General features: G+C 36.8%; 2 protein-coding genes across 8 annotated transcripts in view; one reads left to right on the top strand and one right to left on the bottom strand.

Annotated features, from left to right (window-relative positions):
- Nucleotides 1-57: 57 nt before the first annotated feature.
- LOC126864659 (uncharacterized) lies at nt 58-2714 on the top strand. The gene is made up of 4 exons (XM_050616210.1): nt 58-485; nt 788-830; nt 961-1121; nt 1249-2714. Exons 1-4 carry the CDS (start codon nt 460-462, stop codon nt 1418-1420), a joined length of 402 nt encoding a protein of 133 aa, XP_050472167.1. The 5' UTR covers nt 58-459; the 3' UTR covers nt 1421-2714.
- Nucleotides 1809-21576, bottom strand: part of LOC126864640 (NAD(+) hydrolase sarm1) — a 138430-nt gene continuing 118662 nt past the window's right edge. For 6 of the 7 annotated variants that reach the window (XM_050616183.1, XM_050616181.1, XM_050616184.1 and 3 more), the window contains 6 exons: nt 9363-9464; nt 5091-7088; nt 4833-4999; nt 4390-4599; nt 4246-4287; nt 1809-3821 (listed from right to left, as the gene is read on the bottom strand). In XM_050616183.1, coding sequence (XP_050472140.1) covers nt 4422-4599; nt 4833-4999; nt 5091-7088; nt 9363-9464 — 2445 coding nt within the window. In that variant the 3' untranslated portion in view covers nt 1809-3821; nt 4246-4287; nt 4390-4421. The remainder of the gene's footprint in view (nt 3822-4245; nt 4288-4389; nt 4600-4832; nt 5000-5090; nt 7089-9362; nt 9465-21576) is intronic. The other variant, XM_050616179.1, reaches the window with a different exon arrangement.

Genomic DNA, 21576 nt, shown 5'->3' with positions numbered 1-21576 from the left:
TAGATACTATACTATCAGAGTACCTGTTGCATATCCACGTGCTTGAAAATAGCTATCTTTTTCCTGCATGTGTAACTCCGTATCTAAGTAGGTAAGTTGCTGTGTTCATGTTATTATTAACACATAAATTAGTCACATAAAAATATGCATACATTGTTTTAGTCGAGTCTTTGTTCTATGGTAATCGTGAGAGAAAGTTAGAAATAGATTGGATTGGTTTACTACTATTGGTTTACTACTACAGTAGTCATCTAACCATAAATGTCCACTGTCTCAAGTAGTAGAATTCCCGCCAAGCTTTTCACATTTTGGCGCCATTAAGTGAAATTGTTTTTAATTGTGCTTTTATGTTTTTTTATGACTTAACTTTTCATTTAAGTAAAGTGCAAACAGTCTAATATAGTAAAAAGTATTTAAAACATACGTACATCATAATTTAAGTAAAGTCAAATATTAAAAATGGTACGCCGAAAAGCTGATGCAAGGTTAGTCACAGATATATTGTGTAATTAATATTAGAAACTTCATACAGTGAAATATATTAGATAATGACGATTTTTAATGAAACCTGGACATCTGAAACCCGTTTATGATAGTCTTTATGGATTTAATTGTCGAAAAAATTATTGTAAAAAAAAAGTCCCTAAACTGTTTCATTTGAACCTGTCATTTTCAAATGCGTGAGATTCATGTGATGTATACATTACTATAAGCAATATTTTTATGTGAAATATTAACACTTTATGTTAAAATTATATTATTATAAAATTTAGTGTTATTGTTTTAGATCAATTGACAGTTCGCGAACAGCACGCAGTGATAAATCTAGGGTAAGAATATTTTGAGAAAAACAGTTTCTAATCACACCATGGCTTTATAAATTTAATGTTATTTAAAAATCTTTCTAAATAAATAAATAAGTATAGAACGTTATTATTAATTATTACATACTTTTCTTAGACTGACGTTTTAGTGGACAGACGCAAAATTCAAAAGGCACACATTTTGAAAGAAATTCGATATTTTAGAAAAAGTGTAAAATTGCTTATACCAAAACTACCTTTTGCTCGTATAGTTAAAGAAATTATGACAGATTTATTTCCTAGAAGTGATGTAAGAAGGTAAAGTTTATTTATTAATAATATAATATAATATAATATATATATATATTTAAAATAATATATAAATATTTGAATTTTTAAAGTAAATCAAAGATCTCATACTATAAATTTTATAATTTGTACATAGAGTACAAGAATCTGCACTTGAAGCACTGCAAGAAGCTACTGAAGCATATCTAGTTCAATTCTTTGAAGATTGTGTATTATTGTCACAGCATGGAAAGCGTGTGACTCTTCAAATTCAAGATATGATTTTAATGAGACGACTCAGAGGAAGAGATGATATTATAAATAAATGAAGTGATTTCGCTATTAGGCTTGATAATTTTATTGTATATTTATAATATATTTTGTATATTTGTATATTTAATAGTACCTGATATAAATATTTTAAATATTCTACTAATTTTATTAAGGATACGAATTGTTTCATGCTATGAACACTACAGCATTGTTTTTACCTTTTATGAATTGTTTTATTGTGTGTTTAATAATTTGCATATATATTATTTGATAATACTAATTAATAAAAAAGGAAAAATAATATTGACTGTTATATATTATGATTATGTATTAAAATTGGAATATTCTTGACAAATTCACTGTGTTCTTATCTGGCATAGTATTTAGTATAATGTCCATGACACTAAGAATTGTGGAGTGTTCGATAACAAATTAAACTTGTAATGATTTGTTCAATAAAATTTATTTTATGGGAAACAAACTTTTGATAAAATTCTTACGTTTACTTTACGAAACTTTGGTAAAATATACATTTCTTGATTCTTCGGCAGGATCTTAGAATAGTACATATCGAAGCTTCGTAAGGTTCACTTCGTACGGATTTTGTTCGAATTTTCTTCATATGTAACGTAACATCAGTTAAATGTGATACAGTAAAAACGATTATTAAACAATAAAATATAGCGTAACCGGTTGTTACGATAAAATTTCTTTTATTATTTCGTACGGGTTAGCTGCCATCACTCGCAACATCTGTCACAAATGGAACATTATATTACGATATCCTAAAAAAACCGACTAAAAAATAGTATTACAAATAACAATGCTACCTATCTACGCGTCTATAACATATGTATATCTATAATACAATTTGATAAGGAAATATAAAAGTCACCTGGAAATAAACAGGCTACTCTTTTGTGTTTCTGTATATCTGAGAAAAATCTCGCATCTCGTAATTCTGAATTTCTAAAAAGACACTTTGTAATAGGCACAACATTAATTACATGTTTATGTTGCCTGTCATTGTTCAGAAGCGAAGCTACGACAACTCGCAACTTTACCATGGCGATGCTTTATGACCATTTCTTTATTCGCTATACATTTTTTAAGTATCGTGTACACTCATGGCTAGTAATAATCTGACTTTCGAAAGATTTTACATAATTTTTTTCTTCTTTTCCTTCTTTTTCTCGATCATCTTAAATATGTACATTCATTACACGATACATCATTGTGTGATAGGGAAAGGAAATACTGTTTATCGAGGCGAGTCTGTACATCTCGAAAACAACTTCTAATATAGAATAGGAAAACAGTTTGAAAGACGAGCGAATATATACGATATTTGGTTGCAAAACATCGCGTAGCTGGAATCACCAAGCTCGATCAACAATACGTTTATATACTACAATTAATCATCGTAAAATTAAATAACAAGTCTTTGTATCGTCGTAATCTGACAAAAGTCATTTCCTCATAAAAGATCGCACTTTGTTCACGCATTTATCCATAAAGTTCTTTTTTCGTTTCGGCTCGGCTCCTGTTGGAAGCGAGAGCAACGAGCCCTGTTCCCGTGATTTAGACTTGTATTCGTTTGACGAAATGCTTCCGTCAGAGTCTAGCCCCGCACCACAGCTTTTCGCTTTGAGCAGTGTCGATTTATCGCTTCCCGTTACGACCAATCGTTCCTTCAATTCTGTGTTACTATCACAAGGATCAACGTTCTCTGAACTAGCCTGGGAGTCCTTTTCGTCTTCCATGCTCGAAGTCACAGACGACAACGCTGTATCTACACTCACGAATCGATTCGGTTTCGGTGGTCGTGTTGGTAAATTTTGTTCCCCTTTGTCGTTGTTCTCCTCGAAATTTGACGATTTTTGCAACTCTTTTTGCTCTACAATATTAACCGATTCCGATTTTATTTCTGCAGCTGTTTTTAATCGCTGTCTAGGAATTGGTATTGGACTTTGATTTCCATTCAACTTTGTTTTCCGATCATTAGACTTGTGAGAATGAAGATTAACAGTTGGCCCTCTATCTATATTGTTTTGTGCCCCTTCTGGTACAATTTGAAAAAGATTGTTTTCTACTTTAGTATCAGAAAGTCTGTCTAAAACCTCCAGGGATATTCTGGAGTCAATTTCGTTCTCGTTGCCTGGCTTCGATGATTCTGCAGTCTTCTTTTCTGGCACTATATCTTCATCTAACAAACCATCCAAGCTTCTGGACCTTGGTCTCGCCTGTGCTTCTGGTTCTCTAACAGGAGAAACCGATTTTTTCTCATCTTGATCTAACAGTTCCAGCGAACGAGATCTGGTGGACGGAGAAGGGGGATGTCGTGGAGGTCTTCGTGGTACTGGACTTCCTCCAGGCTGCGTATGGGTGAACTTCAATCGCGGAGACGTAGGCGGTAAACCCATTAACCAACGGGACGGACTTGACGATTTTCTAAGCCTGCAATGAGAGTAGAAATAGTAGTGGATTCTAATTGTGTGGACTAGTAAATAAGCACAATTATTTTGATACAGTCACAAGTACAACAATCATGCAGCTCTATAGTTTTATTATTTTAAGGCACAAGATTGACATATATGAAATATTGCTTCGTTCTTCGATTATACACATATCATTGGTTCATCTTACAATGGTTTCTTTAATTATTATTATATATTTAAATATGATATGAATACAAATTTTGTTGTTGTAAAGGAATCATTCTAAGATAAAACACATTGAAATATCTAGCACACTTCATGGCTATATAAATAATAAAAATTAAAATACACAATAATAATAGAAAAAAAGCAGACTATGTGAAGAATAAGCTGATAAGACATCAATTACAACATAAATGTAAGATTAAATTTCCTCGACTGACCTAGACGTGATTGATTGTCTTTAGCGTGATTGTTAATCCTGGCTGCATAGAAATAAAAGAATTGTGTTAGAATTAATGCACTCCAAAATTTAGTAAGAGTTTAATCCTCTAGATGAATATTATTTTTGTGAAAAGGATAGATACCTGCTCGGTATGGCTGTGGGCGGGCCCTCTAGTCAATCTCGCCCTCCTGTCGAGTCTTTGTCACTGCCCCTGCTTTCATTACTGTGCATACGTTGATAGTTCGGTGGCTGTCTTATAGTTGTGTTACCCGGTGTGTTTGGTTGCGTCACGTCCTTGGGCGCGATGCTTCTTGGGATATCTGATCTGACTGGTATTTCGCCTCGCATAAACCTGGCAAGCAAATTTTTATTTTTGAGAAAATCTTCAGTATATATTCAGATCCGAGATTGCAGAAACTTCAATAAAAAAGAAGAAAAAGAGCAAATTATGTATAGTAAAGAAAGTTTGATATTTCTAAAATATAATGATTTATTATTCCAGACATAAAGAGCTCAATTTTGTAAGCATCAGAAAGTTGGGTGTCTTTTTTTAACTTTTATGTGTTAATAAATGTTTATGATTACCTTTCTAGTTTGTCTACGCAGGCATCTTGGTAATCATGGATCCATCGTACACCATTGAAATGACAAACTGCTCGCATATCTTCAGGGAGTTCTTCAGGCTCTGGCCACTGGAAGTTGTCTATGATAGGAATTATATTACATTGTGATTGTAGAGCTGCTACAATCTCCTGTAAACACCATTAATGTAATATAAGCCACTTTTCTAATAATATCAGCAAGTATACCATTTCACAAAAACAAATTGAATCAATAACTTACCCTATGAACCCAGTCTTTGCATTCACTGTCCTGTATACACCTTTCCAAAGCCTTGGGCGTCAGCACAAGGAGGAAGTGTTTTGCCTGCCTGATGCTTTGCAGCAGGTTATTGTCGAATTTGCCGGCTTCTAACCTTTCAACATCAATGAACACAGAGAAGCCTCTCAGTTGCAAGTGGACTTTCAATAAACTGGCTAACTGAGATCCATTTGATCTTCTATAACTAACAAACACGTCCAAGGATTTATCTGGTGATTCATCCTCCGAAGAACCCAACTGATTGTGCTGCATATTCTTAATAGCATCTAATATCCTCAACCTATGGATGCTATTCGCGATGCCACACTCTGTCAGTAACTGATCTTCAGACAAATTCCTGATGGAGTCTTTGTCAACGCCAGCATTAAGCATACTGTATGTGTAGATTGAGAACTCCTGACCAATTGATTGCAAGAAACTATTTAAATTTCCCGTGTCTCTACTGCTATAATCAGCCATCTTCTTTAAATTCTGCAATTCTCTGGTAAACCTTCTCCTCCTGATACCATTTGTTAAACCAATATCTTCTTTGAGATTCTCTTCTGTCAGCTGTAACAATAAATCACCATCCACTCTACTTTCCACAAAGTTCTGTGCACATTCCGCGAATCCAATCTGTTTCACCCACTCTCTGACATCTTCTGTAGACCAGAGAGGTACCTGTTGGCTGAGTTTATGAGGAATCTCCTCCCCAATTAAACGTAATGCCTGCGCCGCGTACTTGGAAGCAATTGCATTAGGACAACTAGCTACTTTCTTTAACGGTTCAATGGCTCCTATCGCACGGAAGATCTCCGTGTTGCCCTGCTGTTTCTTGATGCCAGCCTCCATACAAAAATGGAAAGCTGCCAGATTCCTAGCTTCCTCTCTTTTTGAGCTTAGTACCGGTACCAGCCTCTCAAGCCAATTTTTACTCTGACCATGTGCATGTGCCAGATTCGACTTGGCGAATTCATAGGGATTATGTGAGGTTACAAATGGTTCAACTAGATCCAGTGTACCAGACTTTAACACTGCAGCTTCTATTTCCTTATTGGCTACTAATACAGCAATTGCCAGACAAGCATAGTACTTAATGTTGTCGTCATTGTGGAAAGCTAGTGGAAACAGCCACATAGGCACTTTTCTCTTGATCATGGCTTCCTGATTTTCTGCACCACCATATAGAGACAGATTGGCGAGAGCACCAGCACAGTGTCTCAACGTTTCAATGTCGTTCTTTCTACATTCGAATAGAACAGCATCTAGACCACCTAGCCTGATCACATCGCTGCAGGTCCCTTCGCTATGTTTAAACAGGTGTTCCAAGATTCCAGTGCCTACTCTCGAATGATCCACCGAATTAGCATTTTTTGTGCATACACAGGCAACGTTCACAACCTTCTCTAAACCGTGTTCCACTACGTGTGCCCTGTTCTCTGTGGTCAGACACTGTTCTAATAATCTGGCCGAAGAAAACTGTAGTTCATTATCGCTGGCTATACAGTTGGACATTAATAAATCAAGACCACCTCTCGTTCTAAGGGTGTTACATAGGGTGTAACCTAATTCGTGACCATGAGTAGGTACTGCCCACGCTTTTCTAATGATTTCGTTCACTCTGTCTAATAACAACGGTGCCTTGCCACTTTTACAATCGTTGGCTTTTAGACGTTCCACGAAATTGTCTAGGAAATTAGAGTATTTGGCGATGGCTCGATCGACGTCCTGGGGATTCGATTTTGAGCATAGAAGGTCTAGATCGTCCAGAGGTAGAGAAAGAAGTTCGTCTTCAGCCGGCCTCATGCCGTTCATCAATTGATTCACTGCACTCGCTGCGCTGATCATTGAAGATTTTGAGGTGACTCCTTTCGCGATTGTGATACTTGACTGCGAACTTGCTGCAGAAATGTGTTTCTCGTGGTTGAAGATCCCGGTTGAAGTGACCGTTTGTCTTTGTTGTTGTGCTGCCATAGCTTTCTGAAATAGAAAAAGATAATCCCTCTTAGAATTGTTAAAGTTATTAAAGAAGTTTCAAAATTGCAATGAAGCTGTGAATACAATTTTTCTCTATTTTCCTCGTAATTCGTAAATAATAATGACGAATGTAAACCTTTTATCAAAATGATTGTAAATATCTTTTTTCATCATTTTTCTTATAACTTGTGGAAATTTTGAATATAAAAAGAATATAACTCGTCTTCCTTCTTTTTAGACCCTAAAGGGTAGAACAAACTCTTTAAATACGACTGAAAGAAATGAAAAATTTTCCGAAAGTTTTAATATAAATGAATCATTCTTGATCGTACGAATCATCAAACGCAAAGGACATCGTCAATCTTTAGAATAAGCGTTTTAGGTTGGCGCTGAACACGCCGTAACTTGGCGTCACAGAGAATTATCACTACTGTGCCACGTCCGCTCCCCGTATCTTTATTATTTCTGTATCGCTACGTAACGCATCAAGCACGACGGAACATCTCAAACTTTTCCATTACTCTTCCTTTTCTATTATCGCTGATTAAACGCTAATCTACATCATCTTCGACTTAAGTCTATTGTTTAGAATCCACACCAAATATCACGCTCTCTTTCTGTCATAATTATCAAATATTGGTTTAAAGTGTTCTGTATCACGTGGTTTATTCAATAATTAGAAGAGTTTACAGTGAAGCTTCTGGATTAGATAAAGAAAAGATACTACTCTCTGATATATATATTTTCACTTTAATTAGATACTATCAGACATATTTGCTAGATTTTTCTAGCAGATATTCTACACGTTTCTACTTGTTTTCAATTGATTTAAGCTCGGCGCTACTTATTTTAATCTATTTATCTCACGATTTTCGATCAAATCTTTCACCGAAAAAATTAACAAAACAAGAAAACATGACGACGATAAAAGTCTATTTCTCTTTAAGAAACTTTTCTTTAAAAAAATTCTCCAAATCTACGAAAAGGATCTCCAAAGTTTCAAAACAAAATCCTGTAATGAAGGTTTCAAGAGCTAGAGGACAATTTGAATTATGTTGTTTTGCCTCGGAGTTGTTAGGACATATATAACGTAATAATAAATAAACTCTGGCCAAAACAATGTCGCTGCTACGCGCAATCGTAAAAAAAAAAAAAAAAACGAATTTAATTTTCCGGTACTCTCCCGACCAGTATAAATAAACGAACGCGATCGTAAGGTAACCAGTTTTCAGTCTCAGTCTCGAGCGATTTTAATAGCGATCAATACACAGTCTTTAGCGAATCAGTTAGTACCGAGCGTCTTAGAGAACATTCTCTGTATTTATAATTATTTTAAAATATATTTGACGGTTTAACATCAAGTTATATCGTCATTTAAACCACACGACCAACTATCCTCTACAAGCGTATCGAGTCAAACCAATAACGAAACACGAAGAAGATTCGAAGAAAGAATTATGAGAAAACTGAGAAGAACGGCTACCAATTTCGAGTCGAGGCTACACTTCCGCAGCATAGCAGCGGATTCCATCGTCTTCCGGGACACGGTGTCGAGCTACCGGTCGGGAAATCGAGAAACACTGAAAGTCGACGCAAGCTGATCACTGTTTAAATTTGCAGATCCCACTTTTCACGACGGAGATGATGGCGTATAAATTTACGAAGAGCGTCAGGACGCGCCTCTAGTCTGCACGTGTGCCAAATAGCATAACGGAGGATGAATATATTGGCCGTTGAACGGTACAGGACTCGTGCTTTTCGAATGTTTGCTTGGTGGCTGGCCAAACACGAACGATTCTACTTGATGGTGACCATCGAATGTTTCGACGTTTCTTGGTATCGTGGGTTTCCGACGAAAACTGTGACATATTTATTACGTGCGATTCTTTTTTAACGTTTATATAGTGCGAAATATCGAGTTCTTGGAACGGACGAATTTTTGTGAGTAACGTTCATTTTTCTTTCTTTCTTTCTGTTTCTCTTTTAGATATTCTCTGTATCGCCTAGCACGACTGGACGTTAAAATATCAACGTTTACGTTTTGAAACAGGAACACGACTACCTACAACATTGATCGATGCTTTTCGTATTATTTTAATTCTGATTAATTATATATACATAACGTACTTAGGAACGTATTAATCGAATTATTGAGTTATTTGGTCGTTGATAATATCTGTGAATGATCTTTCTTTTTATTCCAATTTTCGAACTTTGTACGCCGAGATATGATTGTTAAAGAGTGTTGCTGTTATTTTCTGTTTCTCTTTCTCTTACTTTCTCCGAACTGAATGAATCGCTCTGTAGCTTCATCGTGGATGCAGCCATGTTATTGCTTTCCTGGTGCGACAGGTCGCCAGCTTTTAAGCTTCTCTGTTCCTGCAACAAACAGAAGCATGGGTTTTTATTAATACTTTTACGAGCTCTAGACTCGCGAGCCGCATAAAATCATCTTTCAACGACCTACGTGAAGATAACGTTTCAAAACTATTTTAACTACCTACGTGAAGATAACGTTTCGAAACTATTTCAAAGACGATACAAACGCTTAAATATATCCCTAACATTTTTCAATTTACTGCAAGATTGTTTCGAAGAGGGAAAGAAACGTGGAGAGATACTTTGAGAAAGCGAAGCCTTGAAATATTTCATCGAGTAAACAACTAAATAAAAATACACCACAGATCCTTTACAAACTACATTATTGTCATACTTATACATCACAGAGATATAAACCCTTGCAACGAAGAACAAAACTTAATGCTAGCAAGGAGAATAAAACCAATTCGTAATTTAGCAATTGGATTAAATTCGAGCGAAAATAGCAAGTTCCACGTAAGAGAGTGCGTATTCGCAGAAAATCGTTGCTTAAAAATACTTCTAGGAAATCCAACTGAAGCTTCATTCGTTCGTGTTGCCAAATCACTTCGAATCGAGAGGGAACCTCCAAACATCGCGAGATCTCAATATACAAAAACAAAAGCGTCAAACAGGTTCGGCAAAAGTCGTCAGTGAGTGAAATTCCAAAAACATTCCGAGAATATTTCGCGTAAAGTTGCGAAACAGTATCGAGGAACTTCAAAGAACTGGAGAATAAACTTTCGAGTAAACGTGTCGATGATAGGGCGTCATTTCAACGGACTGCAGACACGAATATTTAATATCGAGACGCGTGTTGTAAGGAATTAGCGTGACATCGAAGACCCACTTACTGCGAGTTGGCTAATAACGACGCTAATTCGCGGATGAGATCCGATAACATCGGAACGCGAGCCACAATTGCGCCACTGTGACTTGCAAGTAGCAGCAGATTTCCATCGTTTTATCGTGACGGAGAGTGTACTCTTATTAATCGAGACGCTTCTGAGCTCTTGTCGAGCCTACTGGACGAGACTTCTTTCGCGCAATTATCGTTGCGAAAACGTCTCGTTGAGACTGAGAATACGCGATCTGATTCTTAGTGGCGCATAGTGAGACGATAACGCAGATAAAAATTTCAATCGTGGTCTTTTTATACCTATAAATAGATTTTTCATGTATAAGAATTATGCAGATATCGATATTAATAAAATAACAATTATGCAAATTGTGCAAAGTACTTTTGATAAATTCAATGGCGCGGAAATTCATAGAATGCATACCTGTAATAGGTATATTAAAATATATAAAATTTTCGAAAGTGAAGGGAGTACTGGTTCTCTTTATAAAAGTATAAGATTGCATAAAAATCTGTAATATATTTTTGAACGTTAATGTTTATGCAGATTCATATTTTCATGAATATCATTGGCGAAGCAGAAGATAGAGACTCGTTTCATCCCTTGGTAGATGCTATAACAGGCATTTTTCTTTGGACATTTTGCGCATTTTTGTATATTTAAATCGTTTTTAATTAGGACTTAGATCGATATTATTCTTGAGTATCGTCGAATGAGAAATCAGAAATGAAAAATTTGTTGAGCTCGTTGCAAGCTTTTAGATTCTTTTTTTTTTGCTTCAACCACAATTTCAGAAGATAAGTAGAATATTATCGTGTGAATAAATATTTTTCAATGAATGAAATTCTTTCATGAATAATTAATCAGAACGTCCAACAGTCGTACATGTGTGCATTATATTTTTGTGAAAAATAAAACAGATGTTTCTTTCTTCTAGTCTTCATAAATTATTTATGAAGAGATTACTATTTTAACAATGTTATTTTGAGAACGAACCTTAAAAAAAATATAATGTTTCTCGTTCCACTGTCTGGCAATCCGAAGAGTTTCGTGTTTCTAATTAAGCGTTTGTTCTTTAGAATATTCAATTTATATTACGTTTCTTCTATACGAAAGTGTGCAAGAACGATTGGACACCTTTCGGATCAAACATTGGTAATCGTCGACATGTAAAACGTTCTGCAAATATTGCCCCTTGATCTCAATGTCACTTGCTATCTTTCGTCTAGATTATCAATCATACTTTCATCGAGGAAAATCAATACGCAGCTTCGTCGGATAACATATCAATTGCAATAAAATGGAGAAAGTTTCCAATAAATACAACGATTAGCGTGAACCGTCCAACTCCTTAAATTTCCATCGTCGTTGCGAAATATAACACGAAATGAAGAAATGTCCTTCGATTTAACACCAATAAAAAAAGAAAAAACACTCAGCAACCGATCACAAAAAACTGAGAAAAATTCCGAACACCGGTAAATACAACGATTGACGTAAATTTTCAGCCTGCGTCAGCATCGGCAGACATAAAACAAAATAGAAAAATTCTTCAACTTAACAACACCAATCTGCCAAGACGCACTGAACAATTATTATTCACTAAAAGAAAAAATTCGAAAAAATTCGAGTACCAATAAATATGGAATTGAAACGATGGTCAAGCGTCGAAGAAACGCTGTCCAACGAGCATCGAGGCGGAAAACCTCGAGGACGAGCTTCCGCGACACAGTTCCATAACAGTCTGGTCCGTCGAAAGCTCATCGGCCGCGGCTCGACCACTCCGCGCGCGCTCCGGCTTCTGACGTATTTCTCTAAATATAATCCGAGCGTATCGTCACGAGGCTGGCCAGCGTCGTTCTCCGTGTTTCGCTCGTCCCTGCCACCTTACGCGCGAACACGAGTCCCCACGTGCCACCATCGTCTTATCGTTTGTTTCTTGGACTTTAAAGTGCGATTTCACCGAGAAATCGCGAGTAATTAATAATTGGTTCTATTTGAAAGATTTCCTCCAAGTGGAATTATAATTTCCGATGGTTTTGGATCAGCGTTAAGCGACGTGATTCAAGGGTTGAACGACGGATATTTAATGAATTTTTTGTAAATACGACGTATTACGATGAGAGAGCAAATGGAGGAGAAATTTTGATGATTCGTAATTGTATCATACGATATTATACGATCGTTTCGATTCTTGCGAAATAGCAACGTAGCTTGTGATGGTTTTGGATTGCTGTAAAGCAAATAATTGCACGGACATCGTTAAAAATTACTATGGAGAAGATTCGTTTGGTTCTTCCAATCTTTAGAAGATTCTCTCGAAATAGCATCGTGATTTGTTACTTTTATTCGAGTTGGTGTAAAGAGCCGTGACTCGATTGAATGGCGGATACAGTGAATTGCAACGTAATATTTAGTCGAGCAACGATTACGTACAATTCTTTTGTGTAAGTTTGAATTAATGTGAATGGATATGTAGATACATTGCTAAGGTAAAAGTGCGGATACAAAGATCGTGACGTTTGAATGAGTAAGTCGAATGAATAAATTGGTTATAACAATAGAATTATTGATAAGCAGTGAGATAATAGATCGTGGACTTGTTTATCGACTCATAAATAACTTGTAAATTCAGAAAGGCGACGTAACCTTTCTCTTTTTATAATCCAAGATGTAGTCAGTGACAACTTGGCATAGCAGGCTTGTGGCGAGCAAATTTCTCCGATCATCCGAGTGGACAATTTTTCGCGCCTTGTTAAAAATCACGAGGTTTCTGTTATATTATTCGCAGAAGCGCGAACTCGCTGAATTAGAATAGCCGTGCGCGGGTAAACAAATTCGACAAATTTAAATGTACTCGTCCGGCCATCCGCCTACAGATATTTCTACGATCGTTTACGTCAGCTACACGCGACTTTCAAATAGCTGGCTCGAGTGAAAATAAATGCCACTTGGTACACCGAAACGTTCATCGACCATCGTTGAATTATGGTGGTCGGATTAAGTTGGAAATTTACAGTTGCGTACTTGGTATCGTGTTGATTTGATAAAGCGAAGAAAAAATAGATATTGTATCTTCGTAGGAAATAATGGAAAAATTCGCATGAAAGTTCGTGAGACTTTGTGATCGAAATTAAGTTGAAAATTCAATAGCGACAAATATGCAGATTTCAGTTTGTGCAGATTTGATAAATATCGAATGTAATGGGTGCAAGATGAGTTAGAAAACGAAGAAAAAGATAGCGGTTTTAGGTTGGAAGAAAATGTTGGAAACATACGTAGAATAAGGTACGTGTCATTTCCCGTCATTCCTCGATGCTAAGTGTGATAACTTTATTTTTGTTTTAGAGATACGCAAATCAATACTAGGTAAGATTAGATACTAAAATGATCAGAAAATTTACTTGGTTATCGACTAAGAGAATTTATCAAATTGAAAGAAAAGAAATGTTTGTCATCCTTAATCTTATCAAGAATAATATCAAGAACAACATTAAGAATAATACGTAAGAACGAAGCGATTGAACGTCATCGAAAGAAAGCATCCATTACGCGGAATTATGTCAACGAATCGTCAAAGAGAGATCACCTTACGTATCATCCGATCAAAATCCGTTTATTTACTTCGTATCACGAAAGATTTCCTCGAATCGTGTCAATAAATCACGCTCTTCTTACGAATATCGATCCAACACCTGCGTTTCTTTATCAACGACAATGCAAAACGATTTTTGTGTTCTCTCAGTCGGATCTCGATTATCCGTCAAACTCCTAGCTTTATTACTTTAATCAACAAATTCCTAAATTTCCGATCTCCAGTCCAATAATCTACTCAGTTCCATACAGTGTTGTGCAAAGCATACGCACAACGCTTCAACGGAATTCTCGAATCGTTAATCCCCATTGGAAGAACGAGTTTGACACACTGGAAAAATATAAACGTAAAAATTACAATAAACTCACCACTGATCATCTTGCACGAAAGTTTCAACGCACAAGCAATTTACCACCGACGATAAAGCACACACAGTCACTTACCACGTGTTCTCGATCGAACACTTTTCGATGCATGACGCCGCGATGCACTGGCCACGGTGCGCTCATCTCTACTGGAGTACATATTATACTTCAAGATACCACGAATTTTTTATCCTCCTTAACTCACTAACACTCTGTTCATGGAATTCGAACTATATAACAAACTACACGACTAACGTGATTCACAATCAGATCGAATTTTAATCATCGAATCGATAAGATAAACCTCGATATCAGCTTCAACTGATAATACGATCGTTTATTCCTCTTTTTCACCCCTCTTCCCTCCCACCTAAAAGATATAACGATATTAAAAGTAATACGGAATCACAGCGAATAAAAGCGACCACCGACAGGTTCGATGGAGTCGTTGCGACGCTCAGCGACCAGACTAAGCAACGAGACATCCACGAGCGTTCAATTTCGTTCAGAATCTCTACTGCACCGTGGCCAAACACGAACACCAGCGAGCCCGGATTTTTCGTTGCGATCCCGTCGCGTTGTTTCTATTTTTCCACGACTAAAAATAACGCTTGTATCACTCGTACCGATGCATGGATTGTCGCGAATTTTCGGATACCTGCACGGCCAACGTTGCGCAATAGTTCAAACAGACGCTTCCGCGATGTAAAGAATGGCCGATGAGAGACCGTGATGACGAGGGAAACCAAATTAGCGTCATTCGTTCGCTTTAGTTCGTTGTTTTTGTTGGATTTGGTTTTCCCATTCGGTTGGGTTCGAAAGAGAGATCGAAGAACGAAGATTGCGTTTCGAATATTGTACATTCATCTAGTGACGGGATTTAATAACATTGACTTTGGAACATTAAGGTAGACGTTGACTATAGTGTATCGTGGATCGATTACACCTACACTTTATCTATATTATACTATGTTACACTGCATCGGTTTCGAATTTCGTCATAAACAATAAGTAACGTACATTACAAGACAACGAACACTTTGTCGTAGACTATCTCGCGTGCCAACGATACGACAGGTTTTCTTTGTTAACAAGAGCTTATTAACACGCTGCTATTTCGACGGATGCGCTTATAAATAATCTAATCCTGCGTGTGACACTATAGTCGTGCAACATTTCTGCTATTAGCGTAATCGCCAAATACATAGAAAGTTCGAACATCAGAATTTCGCATTGACATGGAATTATATTCTTCGAATGACGCAGTGTTGGGATACTGGTATTTTCTATCTTTCGAATCATGCAATTTTTGAACGTTATAATCTTTGAAATTCCAGATTTTCAAAAATTAATTGTTCTGGAATATTTCGCAATGTGGTTTTAAAATCATTCAAGTAAATTCTTCGAGTAAGCGAGCATTTCTCTTTATCCGTCCGATAACGTTATCGACATTTTTTTCAAATCAGAAAAACAAGATCGTGTCTTCTCTGAATAGAGAAACGATCAGAGCGTAAGAACCAGAAGGAAGTTTGGTAAAAATTGCTTTCATGAATCATTATCGGTCGAGTACACGATAACGCTATCGGTCTCTTTCTATAAATAAAATTGTATTGCATTGGACAGACGACAATAATTAATTATTGCGACAATATCAACGATGCTTTAATACCGCGATCGATTTTTCCGTAATCGTTTCGCCATAATCCTTTGCTTCTTCATATTTCTCACGGACTTTAATCACTAAGATTCTTTCTCTGATTAATTTTCTAAATACGCTATAATTTATCTAGTCTGCGGATTGTAGCTCATTTATGGAAAATTTAAGCGCTATCCTTCATCTATTCTATAACATAAGCGTTGATAGTTTATAGATCTTCTCTTTATTTCGATACTTTATACAAAAATTCGTAACATAGTCGATGGGATCTCTCTCTGGTTTCGTTCATTCTTCGATTGTTTTTTTTTTTTAACTTTCCTAAAATTCCAGAACGATGAAACGACAAGAAAAAATTGTAATTTATGGTATCTTACATAGATATATTTCAAAATAAACTCTCGAAGCTTGCCATTTTGTACCGATATAGATAGAAATGGGTAGAATTTTTGAATTATGTAAATCGGAGAGTCAAAGGTGTAAAAATGTAATATGGAAAAATATATAAAATATCCAAACTTCTATATAGATGGTATTCGCTATAATATTTAACAAATGAAATTAATCTCCGATTAGATCCAGCCTTTTCGTTTTCATGAAAATATAAATCTCCATAAATATCCGCGGTCTAGTGATAATAAATATCGATATCGATCGAAGGAAAATGAGTCTTCCGGTCGAGAGAGGTTTTCGTGGACTCTTTCCGGAGGCCTTGAACGTGTCCTTGAGAAACATTAGAGGAGATGCTGGCAATTTACCCGAGACAAGTTTCGCGGTCGAGCTCTATTTCGGTTGTGCGGAGATATCGGTGACATCCACGTTTCTCGTTGGCACCGATTCCCGAAAATCCGACCGAAAATTTGAGGGCTGATCTCACTGTATGAGTGTTCATCACTGAATGAACCGCGCTATGAAAAACAAGTACAAAGACACGATGTTGCGCAACGAAGTAAATCGTTTCTTGGACCCCCGCGAAATACTTGGCACCATTCACACTATCATTTAATACACAATACGTCGTAGTGACGTTCAAACAACTTTGTTTCTTACAGAAGTCTTTACCGTGTTGTAGAGAAATTTTCAAGTACGTAACGTTGCTAGGCGACCAATGTTTCGCAAAAAGCGGATTCACTTATGGAGAAAATACCACGACGTAATAATTTTACGTTACATATTCGTTGAATAATCGTTTAGCAACTTTCTTTCTTCATGTACGTAAACTTAACAATCCCTTTCTTGAAAACTAGCTACGAGAATAGCTTAAAGAAACGATCAATTCTCATGACATCATAGCCGAAGTGAAATCACCGTGTTATAGATCGAATCGAAATACTTTAATCGTACCATTCTCGGGGATTTATTAGCAAAACTTTCGTTCGCCATGATTCTTTGCCGTCCTGTGCCGCTTTTGGGCCTCAAAACGGGGAAATATCTCCGTGTTAAGCTCGACAACTGCTGCCCCATCGACACACGCGAACCGACCTCTAACAGTGCCAGCAACTAACTGCCTTGCCCTCAGGAAAACGCCGATCGATCGTTCGTGCTGTTTGTTCCGCGTTTATTCCGTTTGAACCGCGTTCACCCTCGTGAGTCGAGGGGAAATTTCATCTCCATGGAAACATCTCTGCGCGTGGGAGAAATTCGTCTCTTTCTTCGAAGTTCTTTTTTCAAAAAAAAAAAAAAAAAGATACAGTTTATCTAGTCTATTTCTAATATTTCATGCGAAGAGTTTTATTACGATCCCCTGAAAGTGTAAAAGCTTCTTGCAGATGTTTGATGTTTAGAAGCGTACAGATTTTTCTATTGGAAATTAGTATTTTTTCAAATTGAACGTTTTGTCATTTGTATCAGTTTGCCTTCGAATTGCTCGTTCAATTTTCTTTTTTGATCAAACTTAAATTTCGTTTCGAATGAAAATACATTTGAGAATCAAAGTTATCGAAGCTACGGTCTCTACAAATTCGAGAACAGTTGATTTCTTTAATATTTTTCTACTTGTCTTGCTGTTTTAAGAGTCCATAAGAATATCGATCAAGATATTCAATCTTGTAACGAACTCCAAATTTCTTTCTCTCTTTCTCTCTCTCTCTTTCAATCTCAAAATTCTCCCAGCTGATAGCTATGATTCATTCTATCGAAGCCACATGCGTAACAGGACACGTGCATCCAGTGATTCATCTGAAAATGCAACCACACGTAATGATCTCTAAACGTGTTTGCCAACAACTGCGGTTACTTTGAATGCAATTTTTGGAACCATCCAACGGCCGATCGGTAATAAAACTTTCTTGTATCGAACCGTCTGAATAATCCAATTTCCAGAAGTTGCGTGGCTACTTGAACTACTTCTAAGAAACATTCTCGAGTTCCAAAATTGTACTCCCTATTTTAAATATTGCCTCATAGCATAAAGCTCTGAAAAACGATCCTTGTCCATGGCTTATCTTCTTCCAGGAAAACATATACATTTTCGATACGTTTCGTTTCACTGCTCCGACTACCAGAACGTATTACCATTCGAAAGATCGATAAATTACCCAGGGGTAGTTTCTATGACGGACTCTTCGATATGTCACAGAAAAGCACGCTAACGCGAACAAATTTTTAGAAACCGATCGATCGAGGAGACGCGTGTTAACAGGGTAGATTTATAGCGAAAGGAACCTTGGACAGGTCAAGGCTCGCGTAAGGACACGCGATTTCGAGGGAACGGCACGCGGCAACCAGGGAAAATCCATTGTCTTAAGGGTAGACACGCGAACGTTCCATTAAATCGTGGAAGAGACTTCCACGTGCGATAAATTCGAAGTGTGGCTATTTCGAGGCTGCTCCCGTCCGCGTTTCGCGACAATTGTTTACTTTAACATTGTTTGTTGGATGGTGTCGAGGATTCTATATTCTACGAGAATGTATTACAACGTCGAGTAGATCGGAGTATGGATTTATATAGTTGATTTATGTCTGGTGATTTAGGTTGGTAGCAGAGCTGAAATAACTGGTAATATTGAGTGGGGTAAACAACTACAGAACTTTCTTTTGTTTCATTATCACGTACTGTCTTACTGTCAAAATCTACGTTAGCGATTTATAACTTCATCTACTTATTATTAACAAACCATAGTCTAACAATTTAAGAAAATAATGTATCTACAGTTAATATGGTATCCTGTAACGAAAAATGTACAAGATACATTGTAAGGGATTGTTCATTTTGTCACAATGAGATTCAAATTATCGCAATATTAAAAAAGAGATTCGTCTAACCTACCCTATGTTTGAAAAAGGATCGACCTAATCTAACCTTAACTTCCAGAGAAAGATCAACCTAACCTGACTCTACCTTTCAAAGGAAGATCAACCTAACCTAACCCCAGCTTCCAAGAAAGAGATAAACCTAACCTGGTTGTACATTGCAAGAGGGAAAAGACAGAAAGAGAAAGCGAGGAAGGGACGTAACAGGACGTCGAATTGCCATCGATAAATTGAGACAGCAACACAACATCGTGCATCGTGGTAGCAGTCAGTGGCTCTGTGTCAAAAATTCCCTAGCTGACTCAAAAGCTACGTGGCCTGGTGAAAAACGCTGGTTAAATTTAGCGCATGGACGTTGCGTAAATAGACGAGTATCCGGTGAAAACGTGTTACGTTGTTCGCATAATCGACAACGAGGCCCTGTGATTCGCGGTCTATCCGAGTTCGACGATTTTCACCGGACAAATAACCCCATTCCACAAACCTACATACTTTCAACGCGTTCTTGGAACATACTTCGACATTGCACACCACGTAGGAAGAAGTTGAGACGAGGATGAATAAATAACAACGACAGTTGTTGATCGATTCAAGATAAGCTATCGGCGTTTCTCGAAAATCGGTCATATATATAGAACCGAGTGATTATAAGAATATTCCGCGTTTGTTATTATTATCTTAGACGAAACATTTTGTAATTGGGCAGTTGTTAATTAGATCGAACCTTCTTGATTATTTCTGTTTGATGATACTGAAATAAAAGTTCAGATAATAATGTTCGATGTTGTTTGATAATTAATTAGGAAGATTGAATAACTCGGTTGATGTTTTGTCGCCGGAGGATGAAAAGAAACGCGATTAGAAGATTAATTTATTAAGAGGAAATTATCTTAGTTTAGTATACTTAAAACGATTTCTTATTAAATTACAAGCGCAGAAAGATGCGACAGAATGGTAATTTCCAATGGTAAATTCTTAATTCTCTAAAAATTCCATGATTTCTTTCTTCTGATCTAATCTGGTTTCTATCTTTTTTAGGCGAGCAACCCTAAAGCCAACATCGTTAGAAGAAAAAGATCGCTAAGAAACGCTTTATTAATTCCGTGAAAAGATCATTTTTCGAATCATAATCAGATCGATAGTTGAATCTTCTTCCAGATTTCTCTCGTGGTGACGCGTGTGCCGAAGTTCCAACGATGCAGTAATGGCTCGGCGTTTCCCCGAACATCGGAGACGTTTAAGAAAATGTTTATGCGTCGATCGCGTGAGAACAGTCGGTGTTCGAACGCGAGAGATCATCAGCAAGGAGAAGCGATCGTGTCAACGACCCAAGGGAAGGCAAGTTCCTCTCTGCTAGCTCGGTCAGTTTCGTGCCAAACTATTGTACGCGAGTTGAGTTTAGGCCGCACCCAGTGCAACGCCTTCCGGTGAATCGTCCGGAACCAACCGATATCGCGATATTTGCTTTCCAACTACATTCGCGGCGATAACAATAGACGAAAGATACTTACAGCGAGTTTGAGGAAAATAGGTTTCACTTCGTGTGAATAAATTCTAAATCTTATTGGACACAGACTGCTGCAAGTGTTCCGCTATCTATAGATGTTACAATTCGCTCTTTGTGAATGGATTATTTATTTTTTGATCCTACAACTGCAAGCTCTATTCATTTTCGTTTCAGATATTTCGAAGAAACGGCAGTTCTTTGTTATTCGTACATTGTGCGCTCTCTTGTATAATCATTTCTAGCGAATCGTTACAACGTATCATTAGCGAATCGAAGAATCGTAAGAGCAAACTCCTCTTTCTCAATCTTGTAACTTCCCATCGATAGGATAGTTTGGTTGTTGAATTTCATTTGTTCTGTTATCAAACTTGTGACCATTAACATTGCGTATTCGTATGTCATATTAAAATTTTCTTACTTTCATAGCACAAAGTTCCCCAACATACTAAGAAAGCAATTATACATATCTATTAGGTATGTCATATTAAAATTTTCTTACTTTCATAGCACAAAGTTTCCCAACATACTAAGAAAGCAATTATACATATCTATTAGGTTGTCCGCAAAGTTTCTTTCGTTTTATGAGGAAATAATAGACGCACAACGTTTTTTGTTTTATATTATTTTGTCGAATTACGTATTAATAACACTGCAGGGTTAAGAGTGAAATACATCACATTTCTAGACCTCAATTCTGGAATTCCCAGATCTCAATCGTAGAGCTCGCAAGAGATAAAGAATCTTTATTGAAATTCTACAGCTAGCTCCTAAAGCTCGCGTTTAACGAATAAATTCATTCTTACATATCTGCCTATTCTGGTTCTCGCTATGCGTCACCTTATTAGGATGATTTATCACGATCTTCACGGCAAGTTAAGAGGTTCTAATGTATGTGAAATA

This window comes from Bombus huntii, chromosome 4 (assembly GCF_024542735.1).
Source record: "Bombus huntii isolate Logan2020A chromosome 4, iyBomHunt1.1, whole genome shotgun sequence".
In the NCBI taxonomy this organism is placed as follows: domain Eukaryota; kingdom Metazoa; phylum Arthropoda; class Insecta; order Hymenoptera; family Apidae; genus Bombus; species Bombus huntii.
Note: the sequence above shows the minus strand (reverse complement) of the source record. Positions and strands in the feature narration are given on the sequence as shown.